Here is a 14,757-nt window from a genome sequence, read left to right on the forward strand (position 1 = left end):
ACAAAACTCCAGGGAGTCCATGTAATCCGCCCTCTGAGCTCAAATGTTGCATGTGGTTCGAGGCGATCACTCTTCGAATATCATGGCCTCGTCCATACTGTTAAATCGGCCTTGATCAGTGTCGTGACATGACGGGGACAATTCAGTACTTCTATAAAAAAAAGTTCCAATAAGTGAGCGTGTAACAAACATTGACTGCACAATGCTGAGATTACAGATGTGTTACACCTTGTGACACCTACACAAGGAACATTAAAAAATATGGTACTAGCATTTACATTTGTCATTGTCGTGCTTTTTACATTATTTTAACACTGAATAATAATTGTGCATATACAGTACTGTAAATCTGTTTTCTTTAGAGCAGGGGTGGCCAACTCCAGTCCTCAAGGGCCACCAACAGGCCAGGTATTGGGGATATCCCTGCGTCAGCACTTATTAAGCCAGATGTGCTGAAGCAGGGATATGCTTAAAACCTGACCCGTTGGTGTCCCTTGAGGACTGGAGTTGGCCACTCCTGCTCTAAAGAAAACAGATTTACAGTATATGCACAATTATTATTCAGTGTTAAAATAACTTTTACACGTTTTTTTAATACCCACTTAGCTTAGTCCTCCCTACTAACTTTTTTTTACATTTTTTTTTTTTCATTTCAACCCCCACCACCCCCCTCCCCGTCCAGGGGTAATCTGGAGACACCCTGACCCCTCTGATTTCAGAGATTTGTTACTGGTGAAATGACTAGTATCTATGGCAGTGATTCCCAACCAGAGTTCCGTGGAACCCTGGGGCTCCTTGAAGCAGTCTCAGGGGTTCCTCCTATGGACCACAGACCCCCTCCCCCCCCTGGGCTGTTTTTTTTTTTGGTATGTATTTTGTAGAGTGGATTGAGAGTGGGGTACTTGACGGAAGGTAGGGGCGAGTGAGAGAAGAGAGGGGGCAGGAGGGAGTGAGTGAGGAAAAGAGGGAGTAAGAGTGAGACGCAAGGGATAAATACATGCGAGGCAGGAGGGGGGGAGAGTTAGTGAGATGGATGGGAGAGAAATACATGGGTAAAGGGTGGGAAATAGAGGTGGCTCGTGAGGTGTGAAATGTTGTGACTGACCCCTGTCGAACCTAATATGTGTCAGCCAGATAGGGGTTCCCCGAGATTTTTCGAAATACTTCAAGGGTTCCTCCAAACAAAAAAGGTTGGAAATCACTGCTCTATAGTACCAGGAGGTTCCGAAAGCTAAAAAAAACGCAGCACGTCTCTAGGGACCCCCTGCGTTCCACCAATGTAACAAAAAAAGGGGGGAGCAAGGTGTGAATTGCTTCTTTAAATGTGATTTTAAGGAGACTGGTAATTTAAAAAGAAAATGTTTTTAGAAAGTAGCTTTTCATTCTCCAACATGCCAAATGCAGCCTGATGTGCTCCTTGGACGGTTTGCTCATGCAAGTTGTGTAGCAGTTGCTCAGTCAGCCAAGTGCAATGTTTTTATATTGAATCTCGCTTATAATGTCATATGTAGGGTACAGATCTTATAAATGCCTGCATAATGTTCAAGAATAACCATTTTAAAGTCTTTAAATTAACAACAATTACATGACAATACTCCTTTTTATTTTCCCCCTGCAGGTTGCGGCACAGGTAGCGAGGCAGCCGGGACCTCCGGCCCCATCCCCGTACTCTACGCATGACATAAACAAGGTGCACCCAAATCTGGCTGCAACCCCTCCGGGGCATGCCTCGTCCCCGGGGCTATCACAGGTAATGATTACCTGTGAGCAACCACAGACCCAAAGTCGTGAAGTTCACCATTGAGTAATTATATGTCCTAGGACTTGGTAAAGTGGATGGCTCTACATTGCGTGCTGGTTTAATCCTTACTTTTCCATTTTAAAGCAATAACCACATTTAGATAAGAGGCACTACTGTATGCAGGTACCATTATTGAATTGTTCATGTTGATTCAGTACTAAACAGAGATTAGCAATAAACCAGCAGTCGGCACATGAAAGGCTCCTCGGGATTTTTTTTGATTGTCTGGCAGAGAAAATTGGGATGTCAGTTTTGCATACTTAATTATATCTGATCGCAATAATTAGCAGGGATTGGTTTCCAGTGGTGGTTAACTCTTTTTAGTAGTGCTTCCGTGATCATTGCTGAAAGTAGTTACTTGGGACTGCTCCCACAATGCAAGTTTCCATGCTGCAGCGAAACAAATAACATCATTACTGCTGAGCAAACGTGATAGTTTGGGCTCCTGCGCAAGTTGAAGTGGTCACATTCAGATTACTTGGCAGTCATCATAATCCTTTTTATTTAAATAATAATAATCCCTGAACTGGGCATTACTGGCCAATAATGCCCTGTTCTTCTGGGATTATTACTTAATATTAATGTTGAGATTTCATATGTAAATTTTTCCACAAATATTTGTACTTTCCCATTTTTTTCATATTATTTTTTTTACATTTATAGCGCCACCGAGGAGCATGTTTATGCTTCAGTTTCTCATTGCCAGCAGTTTTCTCTCGTACACATCGGGTGTTTTAGATTTCCTGTTACTCTGCTGACCGGCTAATCCCCTTAGAATCCTAGATCATTTCATTAGTAACTATGGCTGGTCTAATATACTAGGTTTGCCACATTTGTTATACAGTATTTGTTCTGGCAACATAACATAGTGAGGTTTAAAAATAAAAAAACCTGTCCATGGAGTTAAACCTTTGTTAAACTATAATTTACACGGGATTTATGGAACTCAGATATGGGTTATTGCGCTGTGATCCCACATTAGCGGACATTGACTTTAATGGCAGGGTTTGTGTGTGATAAACTGTATCAGAGCTGCGGGAATCTCTGCCATAGCGAGACACTCAAACTCTATTTATATTTGTGTTGATCAAGAGGTCAGGCTAAATAACCATTGAAACGAGCAGGAAAAAAGCATCCTTCCGGATTCCCTAGCTGTTTTAACCTGGGGGGGGGGGGTTGTTATTATTTTGTCATTATGTAGAAGCTATGTCAAGTTGGCTTCCTATTGGCCCACCCCTCACGCCAGATTTTAATCTCCATTTTGTTTCCCCTGGTGGTCACTGTACCAGCAGCTCGGGAACCAGGGCATCTTAGTAGCTGAAATGAACACGGTTCAGCTCCAATGAGTCCCTGCTTCCTATACTTGTAAAAGCAGGACAGGCAGAACTGCTCCTGTAACTATGCTACCCAAAGATCATTGATTTGTTGCAAAGTGGTTAAAAAGTTGGAATGTAGATACCTAACTGGTGGATTAGGGGTTAGAGTTGAATTGGTTAGCTGGATAATTACTATGCCCTCTGGTTGTTTATGAAATGATGAATATTCTGATTGGAACAGCACTGTCATGCCAATGCTTTCTTTTCTTTTTGAGAACAGTTACAACGTTTGCCAAACACAAAACCTTTTTCTCAGAGGGAGAAAAGCCTAATTAGGGGTAATAGAATCCTGAATCTATGTGGAGTGCCAACCCGGCCCTTGGAGCAAGTGAAACTGTAAACACATTATTTAAGTCACAAATCAAAAAGCACATGCCAGTGTTTCCTTTCTCAGCGGTACCTCATCTACATAGTCCGTCCTCCCCACACTGCTCAATTTAGCACGAGTACAAAAGGCAAGTTTATTTTTAGGTCTGCGACTGCGTAGGTTAATAACACTGGATGGGCCCGGCTGCGCAGAACTCTCGTGGTGCCTGGAATAAACACCCAAAGTGCATACTCATTAGTCACGTCAGCCACTTCTGGAATCAGAGCAGAAAGAGATGAGTCACAGTGTCTGGCTTCCTGCTCCCTGTGTCAGCAGCTCGGCACAGCAAATGTTTTCTTAACTGCTTTGTGGGCAAAAGGTTTAAGATGTCAATATTTTGTTGCAGCAGAACATTCAAGCATATTACACTCACCCTTTTGGGTGGCAGCTGGACTAAAAGTGCCCGCAGCATTAACTAATGTAAAGAGAAATCTATTTTGATAATATCGTATTTGAACATATCAGTATTTTAAAGCAGCGTACTGTGTTGGGTCCGTCTTCTTCGAAAAAGAACATATTGCAGATAAGGCAAAAAAGCAGCACCCTGTTACTGCCAGTCTATTACTGTCTATTACTGTCTATTACTGTCTATTACTGTCTATTGTTGTGTTCTAGAGCAGGAGTGCTCAACTGCAGTCCTCGAGCCCCCCCCCCCCCCCCCTCAAAGGTCAGGTTTTAAAGTTAATTCTGCCTTGGCACAAGTAGCCACCTGTGCTGAAGCAGGGATATCCTTAAAACCTGACTGGTTTGGTGGTTTTGAGGGTTGGGGGGGAGGGGGAGGTCTTGAGGACTGCAGTTGAGCAGCACTGCTCTACGGCGGTCTTCAAATTCCAACATAGACCTATAGAGAAACCATACTGCAGGCAGGTCGTCACTGCTGGTTGTCTAAATTAGAAGGCAGAAGGGTGTGTCGATTTTTTTGGCTATTTTTAAAAACCTATTTTCCCTGGGAAGCTTTTAAAGCCGGAAGTGTAGAAAGATACTCTGCTTTCTTCAACAAGCGTATCTTTGGGAGAGCATTTTCATTTTTAACCTAAAACCAGAAATGCTTTCAAAAGCGGACACTGATGTTCTTATAGGCCACCATCTTCTGTGCTCTTGTTGCATCCCCACCTTGGTTAGGCTTTTTTATCAGAGCTGGTTTATAGTACCCTTCTCCGCATCATTAGGCTCTCACTTGCTGTGCAAATGTCATATTCCCTGATATTTGCTACTTTTTGAGTATAAGTCCCAAATGTAAGGATTGTGTAAACATCTGCAGAGCATTGCTATAGCAGACAAATTAGGCTTCCATCCCTCTTTGGCACTATAGGGGTTAATCACTGCTTCCTGCACAGCTTGATGTTGATTGGATGCAGAGAGGCACACAGAATGATAATTCTACACAGGCTGTTGGTGGAAGCTAGTGGGATTTCACCTGCAATAATACATAAGGCTCTCTATCCCAGCTCTGTCTCTTTGTGCAATGGTTGTTTACACGCTTTCTGTGCTGGAAGCTGGTACTGCAGGGGTTGCTCAGCTGTTTGCTGTAAGAAGTAGCTTCAGTCTGTTCTGGCATGCCTCCTACAGTATGTTGGCAGTTTTAGATGTGTGCAAATAAAAGATAAGAGGAATGGAGACAGAGGTGAGCTGCAGTGCAGAAAGAGGAGGCTGGGATTAGAATGAGACATAGGGGAACGTGACCTGTTACGGGTGAAATAGAATATTTTTCTTTTGGTTTGCTTGGGCTAGAAGCACTTCACACACTTCTACTCAATCATGCTATACAAGATCATGCACCGTATAGTATTTTAGGACATATTGCTGTATTTCCCAATCCAATTTTCAATTAACCCCATCCAGACCTGATTATAAAATGAATCAATGTATTTGCAAACACGTTTATATAATGCATGCGGTATGTTTTTTTATATAATGAATGGGAAGCAAGCCAGCCCATGCTTGAGGCATAGCATCCACAGCAAAGAGGGCAAAACCATACATTAGCCTCTGTATTTTACTGGCGATTGGACAAACTTTGTCTAAATTGATTTGTAAAAATATTGCCTTACTTTATTACATGAAGTACATAATATTGCATGAGGGGTTATTTTGTATTGTGTTTAAATCTTCAGTATAAAAAGGAAACATTTTGCAGGTGTTGCTTTCTTCTAATATTTGGGACATATTGCATACATACAGAATTGGAAAAGGCAGCTGTTGTACCTGGTTAATACAGGTATCCAAATCCATAAAGTAATATCTATTAACAAGTCTTCATGAAAAATATTTGAACTCTACGGTTTAAACAACCGCTGGCTCCCACCATCCACCCATTTATATCCTTTTAAATATCTTCTACGAGTTGCTTGGTTGTAGCTGGTGAAACACTACACCAAGTAAATATGATGGGGCTCCAGCTAAGGGTTTATACCTTGAAGCCCCTTTGTTTGTGTGCTTGAAGGATAATGAGAAATTCTCTTTATCGTGCAGTACTGAATGTCTGTATGAGATCTAAAATGGTCTGACAACCCCTCGTCGGTTGTGAAACTGTTGGGATAAGTGGACATTGTATGGTGTCCTACATTTGTGGGATCATTTGCGGTTGTAGCAGGTGCACTAATTGTGTACAGCGCACCCCACATCACTGCACATCTACGTTCACATAATGTACATGCATAATTTTCTTGTCTTTCACAGGCCTCCTATGTCTCAGGACAGAATGCAGCAGCAACCACACTGGTCTATCCTCAACAAACACAGACAATGAGCACTCAGCCTCAGAACCGATCTCCGGTAAGGACACATCTACTACCTGCTACATACAGGGGGTGCTCAACTCCAGTTCCTCAAGCTCGCACCCCCATCCCTCACCCCTCCAAACAGGTCAGGTTTTCAGGATATCCCAGTTTCAGCACAGGTGGCTCAATCGGAGGCTCAGTCGAAGACGGCCTCTGATTGAGCCACCTGTGTTGAAGCAGGGACTGATGGAGCCCCACCTGTGCTGAAGAGACATCCTGAAAACCTGACCTATTTGGGGGGGGGGGCGCGCTTGAGGACTGAAGTTGAGCACTACCGTGCTACAATATCAAGGTGTTTGCTCTATCCACATGTTTTCTTCCTTTAGGCCTGGGAGCAGCAAGGGCCCGTTGGGGCTTTTCAGTGGAAATAGTTCTCTTGTTATCCGCTATTCGTGTTGGTGGTAACTATTCATTATGCAATATTCTGGTTCTCCCCTCCAGCATTGAAGACTTTTTCTGCAAATATCGGTCTGTTAAAAAAATGAAAACCAAAATTTAAATAAAATGTGCCTTGCGATTAATAATGCTAAAGTGAAAGAAACCGGTTTCCACTAATCATACAAGAGAAGCCTTAGCATTAAAGTACCATGGCAAATTGTAATGATTATCCATGCATTTTGTATCTTGCCTTTTCCTCCTTCAGTTGATGATTCTCCTTGGGCTGTAATGTATATGTTCTAGTGGCATTGTCCCTTTCATGCTAAAATGAGAGCATATTAAACTAGTCTGCTTGCGTATGCCTTTTTGTTCTTGGTTCCAGGAATGATCTGCTTTAGCTATGATATTATACCGATCAGGCTTTCACCTGGTAAGGATAACATAACAATAGTATACTTATTAAGAAAGGTCAGATTAAATGAGTATTTATGATTTGTTTACAGTGTATTTTAATTTATAGTTCATGACCAGTAATGGTTCCTAGATGCTTATCTTGGGCTCGCTCACAACTACAACTCCTCCACCTCCTGCACTTAATTAAGGGTGGTTGTATCTTTTGTGCTTGAATCAAATGTGTAACAATGCTGATTTATTTTAATGAATAAGAGAACCATGATTACCTTATTCTTCAAATTACAACTAAGAGCTATAAACCAGCCCCATCTGCTTTCTCATTACATGCCATCTCTTATCAGCCAAATTCTTCCAGCTAACCCGGGTGAAAGTTACTAAGATTTAGGTGTCAATTTGAAAAACTGTTAAGCATGCTTTATTACGTAAATGTTAAAACCTGCATGGATGGTCAGCTCTTTCGCTGTGTTGGGACCCCAGCATATATTTGTAATTGGGCTTTGTAATCGAATGGGTCCAACCTCAATGGTAAGGAAGATGTCTTCATTTGAAATTCCATAGTAAATTGATTATATTTCTGCTGTCACGTTGACAATTCCTTTCGCCATTACTGCCCTGAGCTCCCAGCCAACATACAAACAGCAGGCAGCAGAGCAGAGGTTAGGGGTTGTGTATTTGAAGTGTCTAATCTTGATGTTAACCTCTCAATCTTATACTATATTAGTGAAAGCACTGTATGTTTGCCTGCCTGCCTGCCTGCATGCATGCCTGCCTGCTGGATGTCCGGTGTCCCTAGCGGCAATCTCATTGGTCCCTTGGCCCGCCCGCCCCCGCACACCTCTCATTGGCCTCACACACTCACACCACCCCCTTGGCCCGCCCCCCACACCTCTCATTGGCCTGAGGCGGAGTGACGGGCCAAAGGTCCAAAAAAATAAATAACACACACACACACACACACACACACACCTCTCTCCCCTCTCCAAATCACCTTTTCCCCCTCCCCAGCGGCATCACCTCTTCCCCCTCCCCAGCGGCATCACCTCTTCCCCCTCCCCAGCGGCATCACCTCTTCCCCCTCCCCAGCGGCATCACCTCTTCCCCCTCCCCAGCGGCATCACCTCTTCCCCCTCCCCAGCGGCATCACCTCTTCCCCCTCCCCAGCGGCATCACCTCTTCCCCCTCCCCAGCGGCATCACCTCTTCCCCCTCCCCAGCGGCATCACCTCTTCCCCCTCCCCAGCGGCATCACCTCTTCCCCCTCCCCAGCGGCATCACCTCTTCCCCCTCCCCAGCGGCATCACCTCTTCCCCCTCCCCAGCGGCATCACCTCTTCCCCCTCCCCAGCGGCATCACCTCTCCCCGCTCCAAATCACCTCTCCCCGCTCCAAATCACCTCTCCCCCCTCCCCGCTCCAAATCACCTCTCCCCCCTCCCCGCTCCAAATCACCTCGCTTCCCGCAGCTGCCACGCGGCGCGTAAGATGGCGGACCCCCTTCCTCCCTCGCGGCGCCGAGTCAGACGGTGGCGGCGCCCGGAAGTACAGGTAGGTGTCGCTCCCCACCTCCGGCGCCAAACGGAACTGAGAAAGGGCGCATCAACTGAGGTGTGTGTGTGTGTGTGTGTGTGTGTCACTGTCCACTGCCCCCCCCTCCTGTCCACTGCCCCCCCCTCCTATCCACTGCCCCCCCCTCCTATCCACTGCCCCCCCCTCCTATCCACTGCCCCCCCCTCCTATCCACTGCCCCCCCCTCCTATCCACTGCCCCCCCCTCCTGTCCACTGCCCCCCCCTCCTGTCCACTGCCCCCCCCTCCTGTCCACTGCCCCCCCCTCCTGTCCACTGCGTCCCCCCTCCTGTCCACTGCGTCCCCCCTCCTGTCCCCCCTCCTGTCCACTGCCCCCCCCTCCTGTCCACTGCCCCCCCCTCCTGTCCACTGCCCCCCCTCCTGTCCACTGCCCCCCCCTCCTGTCCACTGCCCCCCCCCTCCTGTCCACTGCCCCCTCCCTCCTGTCCACTGCCCCCCCCTCCTGTCCACTGCCCCCCCCCTCCTGTCCACTGCCCCCCCCTCCTGTCCACTGCCCCCCCCTCCTGTCCACTGCCCCCCCCCTCCTGTCCACTGCCCCCCCCTCCTGTCCACTGCCCCCCCCTCCTGTCCACTGCCCCCCCCTCCTGTCCACTGCCCCCCCCTCCTGTCCACTGCCCCCCCCTCCTGTCCACTGCCCCCCCCCCCTCCTGTCCACTGCCCCCCCCCCTCCTGTCCACTGCCCCCCCCCCTCCTGTCCACTGCCCCCCCCCTCCTGTCCACTGCCCCCTCCCTCCTGTCCACTGCCCCCCCCTCCTGTCCACTGCCCCCCCCCCTCCTGTCCACTGCCCCCCCCCCCTCCTGTCCACTGCCCCCCCCCCCTCCTGTCCACTGCCCCCCCCCTCCTGTCCACTGCAGGAAATGCAGGGGGAGGAATCCATGCCTTTGAGGCGCCCCCCCCCCTCCCTTTGACGCCCCCCCCCTCCCTTTGACGCCCCCCCCCTCCCTTTGACGCTCCCCCCCCTCCCTTTGACGCCCCCCCTCTCCCTTTGACGCCTCTCCCTTTGACGCCCCCCCCTCCCTTTGACGCCCCCCCCCTCCCTTTGACGCCCCCCCCCCTCCCTTTGACGCCCCCCCCCCTCCCTTTGACGCCCCCCCCTCCCTTTGACGCCCCCCCCCCTCCCTTTGACGCCCCCCCCCTCCCTTTGACGCCCCCCCCCCTCCCTTTGACGCCCCCCCCCTCCCTTTGACGCCCCCCCCCTCCCTTTGACGCCCCCCCCCTCCCTTTGACGCCCCCCCCTCCCTTTGACGCCCCCCCCCCCTCCCTTTGACGCCCCCCCCTCCCTTTGACGCCCCCCCCCCTCCCTTTGACGCCCCCCCTCCCTTTGACGCCCCCCCCCCTCCCTTTGACGCCCCCCCCCCTCCCTTTGACGCCCCCCCCCCCTCCCTTTGACGCCCCCCCCCCTCCCTTTGACGCCCCCCCCCTCCCTTTGACGCCCCCCCCCTCCCTTTGACGCCCCCCCCCCTCCCTTTGACGCCCCCCCCTGCCTTTGACGCCCCCCCCTGCCTTTGACGCCCCGCGCGCACACACTGACTGACGCGCACACAAAGCCTGACTGACGCACGCACACACTGACTGAGGCACACACTGACTGTGTGTGCGTCAGTCAGTCTGTGTGTGTTTGTGTTTCTGCCTCAGACTCACTGACGCGCGAGCAAACACACAGTGACTGACGCACACACGCTACATGAAGCTGTAAAGGAGGGAGGGAGGGGGGGGACTGGATTGATGTGAATGGGGGACAAACAGAGAGAGGGGGGAGGAGAGAGAGGAACGGGAACATTACATCCCGGGCAACGCCGGGTCTCTCAGCTAGTGGAAAATAAAAGGTTAACATTTCAAACATCTTACTTCAAGTTGTTGTGAACCAAGCATGGTAATTCAATACATGTATCTGGTATCCAATGGATCAATGGTCGGTCCTATATGTTGAAAATGGTTTCAGAAATACAGAGTAAATAATAAAAAAATGTTCAACTTTTTTTTCCTTGTTAAAAATCGTATAATATGTTTGTGATCAAGGCAGCAAAACAATGTTATTCTAGTGAGGTAAGAAGTGACAGTGATTTGTACACATTATATAACCAACATATGGGGACATGAGATGTGTATGTAATGGTTTCAGCCCGATGCGTGTATTTCGCTGTACCTTTCATCTGTTTTTGTTTAGTCTGAAAGAAACTTCTGCACCATCAGTTGAGTTCAAGTGAAAATAAGACGTATGCAGATTGTTCAAATATTTGAATGTTTTAATAGGTTGTGCTGTGCTGTGCTGGTTTGGAAAAGAGAAAAGCGCAACTCCATTAGTCAAAAACTTTGTTACACAATGAGATCTTTCTGTTTCGTTCAGTAGGCTGGTTAATTACTCCATGGTCCTAATATTGTTTATTGTATGATTGCTGGTGGGTTCGTCTGTTTCCAGTGAGCTGCTATCGGATTTAGCTGCTGATAGAAATATGGAGTCACTAATTAGACACATTCTATTTATGAATCGATATCCTTTCCATGTTCCAAGGGGGGAGCAGACCTGTAGTTTGCCTTATTATAATTTTTTATTTGTTTCCAGAAAAGGGAATGATCTTGGGTCATGACCACCATATTTTGTTTCTTTTGTTCTTTGGACAGCGCTATTAATATTTGGTATAAAAGTGCTACCGTGCGCTTATGATACTTAGCCCTGAAATAAAGATTTTCTGTTTTGGTCAGTGGCTTGTAAAGCTCATTCCTCGCTTGATGTGAAGCTACGAAATGTTGTAGCTGCAGGTATTGGAACAACTGTTTTTGAGGAATATTGTGTTTATTCTGGATTGCTTGGAAGGGTTTAAACCCATCCTTCCCTAGGAAATCCTTGGCTTTAGTTAATAATAATAAATGCGCTCAGCTAAAGATCCAGAAAGGAATGAGTCCGCAGATAGAATTCAGGAAGGACATGGTGTACCGGGTCCCTGGACCACAACTCCAAGCGGACAGCAGCGAGGACACAAGCCGCGTCACAGCATGTAATGCACGAACGGGACGACGTATGACTTAAGATATGTTAAGGCTAGCAACAATACCTCCATCGGTTTTGCACGTACTCCATGTGTGTGTATGTATATATAGATAGATAGATAGATAGATAGATAGATATAGATATTATTTTTTTCTTTCTTGGAACTTCGTGGCACATACAGCACGGGTCAGTGTTTTTTATTTGTGCATTCTCGTTCTTACTTTTTCTAAGGGTTCAAAGTACACACCCGCACCAAAAGGTACAGAGATACATGCTGAACATGAGACTTAAAATATCTATAATATACAGTTGTGTGAAAAAGAAAGTACACCCTCTTTGAATTCTATGGTTTTACATATCAGGACATAAAAACAATCCTCTTTTCCTTAGCAGGTCTTAAAATTAGGTAAATACAACCTCAGATAAACAACACGTGACATATTACACCGTGTCATGATTTATTTAACAAAAATAAAGCCAAAATGGAGAAGCCATGTGTGAAAAACTAAGTACACCTTATGATCCAATGGCTTGTACAACCACCTTTAGCAGCAATAACTTGAAGTAATCGTTTTCTGTATGACTTTATCAGTCTCTCACATCGTTGTGGAGGAATTTTGGCCCACTCTTCTTTACAACGTTGCTTCAGTTCATTGGGGTTTGTGGGCATTTGTTTATGCACAGCTCTCTTGAGGTACAGCCACAGCATTTCAATCGGGTTGAGGTCTGGACTTTGACTGGGCTATTGCAACACGTTGATTCTTTTTCAGCCATTCTATTGTAGATTTGCTGGTGTGCTTGGGATCATTGTCCTGTTGCATGACCCAATTTCGGCCAAACTTTAGCTGTCGGACAGATGGCCTCACATTTGAATCTAGAATACTTTGGTATACAGAGGAATTCATGGTCGACTCAATAACTGCAAGGTTCCCAGGTCCTGTGGCTGCAAAAAAGCCCAAATCATCACCCCTCCACCACTGTGCTTGACAGTTGGTATGAGGTGTTTGTGCTCATATGCTGTGTTTGGTTTTCGCCAAACGTGGCGCTGTGCATTATGGCCAAACATCTTCACTTTGGTCTCGTCTGTCCAAATGACATTGTCTTGTGGTTTGTTCAGATGCAACTTTGCAAACCTAAGCTGTGCTGCCATGTTCTTTTTAGAGAGAAGAGGCTTTCTCCTGGCAACCCTTCCAAGCAAACCATACTTATTCAGCCTTTTTCTAATTGTACTGTCATGAACTTTAACATTTAACATGCTAACTGAGGCCTGAAGAATATGAGATGTAACTTGTTTTTTTTTTTTTTTTTTTTTTTTTTTCAATTTCTCTGAGCATTGCACGGTCTGACGGACCTTGGGGTGAATTTGCTGGGACGTCCACTCCTGGGAAGATTGGCAACTGTCTTGAATGTTTTCCACTTTTGAATACTCTTTCTCACTGTAGAATGAAGGACTTTAAATTGTTTGGAAATGGCCTTATAACCCTTCCCATATTGATGGGCAGCAACAATTGCTTCTCTAAGATCATTGCTGATGTCTTTCCTCCTTGGCATTGTGTTAACACACACCTGAATGCTCCAGACCAGCAACCTGCTAAGACTTCGGCTTTTATAGAGGTGGTCACACTTGCTGATGATCAATTAATCAAGGGCATTTGATTAGCAGCACCTGTTTGTACTTAGCATCTTAATTCCTATGGAAGCAGTAAGGGTGTACTTAGTTTTTCACACATGGCTTCTCCATTTTGGATTTATTTTTGTTAACTAAATCATGGCACGGTGTAATATGTCACGTGTTGTTGTTCATCTGAGGTTGTATTTACCTAATTTTTAGACCTGCTAAGGAACAGATGATTGTTATTATGTCCTGATATGTAAAACCATAAAATTCAAAGAGGGTGTACTTTCTTTTTCACACCTCTGTATATAAGCACTACAAATAATGTATGACCAGCCTAGGATCCCCAGAACTGGGGTATTTTTAAAACTAATCTCCAAAGATTGGTGCTCACTAAATCCCAAGGTTTCTGGCTGCAAAAAAGTGTTGTAGGTTGATCATAGAATCACATTTCTTTCCACAGGATTCCCCTCTCTATAAATCTTGTACTGATTTCTGCATCAGGTTTGTCCCGGTTGTGTAGCTGGGGAACTTTGTAAAATAGACCCCTTAGAACAGGGGTGGTCAACTCCCGTCCTCAAGGGCCATCAACAGGTTAGGTTTTCAGGATATCCCTGCTTCAGTGCAGGTGGCTCAGTCAAAGACTGCACCACCTGTGCTGAAGCAGGGATATCCTGAAAACCCAACCTGTTGGTGGCCCTTGAGGACTGGAGTTGGCCACTCCTGCCTTAGAATCTACTTTACTGTACTTATATGCCAGATGTACAGTATTTAATATCTGTGGGTTGGCTTTTGATAGAAGTCGGAGGCCCATAACAGGTCATTTCCTGGATTTCAGTCCTGTAACAGTAGCCTGTATCATATTTCTTACGCGTGACTTCATGTAATGCATCTTGTTTGAACTGTTGAGCCTGACCTGTTACAACTTGTACTACATAGGTAAAAAAGTGTTTACTACTTTCATTGTATTTTCATGGAAGTCTTAATTCTTCATTACCAGTCTATGCACAAGCCACTGGGTGATTTTACTAAGGTTGGGTCCACGCTGGCGCTGAGCACGTTTGACACATTTACCTCTTTGAATCTTTATCTTCGCGTGTGCTTGGGCATGTACGGGCGCTAGACGCTTGCCGAGACAGACAAAATTGTGTTTCAGGTGCGCTGAAGGGTCACATGACCTCAGCCAATCAGCGCCAGTCACTGTTCGGCCATGCCCCCAGCTACGGCCCCCCTGCTCACGCTTACAAAAAAATTTGCCCGACAGCCGAACACTCATGCTTTGGAGAGTTGGTGATGTCACCACTCTCAAGCATGAGCGCGCACAGCGGCAGCATGGCCGCAGCCTAAGAATTAAGTGGCATTGCTGCTGCCTGTGACATTTCTGTTTTGTGTATAGTTTCAGTTCCCATGGAATTGAGATTCCACTGGGAAAAAGTGCAGAACTTAACCCACA

The 14,757-nt window shown here is 46.6% G+C and overlaps 1 protein-coding gene across 20 annotated transcripts in view; it reads left to right on the forward strand.

The window, feature by feature from the left end:
• EIF4G3 (eukaryotic translation initiation factor 4 gamma 3) overlaps window positions 1-14,757 on the forward strand; it is a 101,762-nt gene that overhangs the window by 43,604 nt on the left and 43,401 nt on the right. For all 20 annotated transcript variants that reach the window (XM_075605878.1, XM_075605880.1, XM_075605879.1 and 17 more), the window contains 2 exons: window positions 1,619-1,750; window positions 6,224-6,319. In XM_075605878.1, coding sequence (XP_075461993.1) covers window positions 1,619-1,750; window positions 6,224-6,319 — 228 coding nt within the window. The remainder of the gene's footprint in view (window positions 1-1,618; window positions 1,751-6,223; window positions 6,320-14,757) is intronic.

This window comes from Ascaphus truei, chromosome 6 (genome assembly GCF_040206685.1).
Source record: "Ascaphus truei isolate aAscTru1 chromosome 6, aAscTru1.hap1, whole genome shotgun sequence".
NCBI classification, from domain to species: Eukaryota; Metazoa; Chordata; class Amphibia; order Anura; family Ascaphidae; genus Ascaphus; species Ascaphus truei.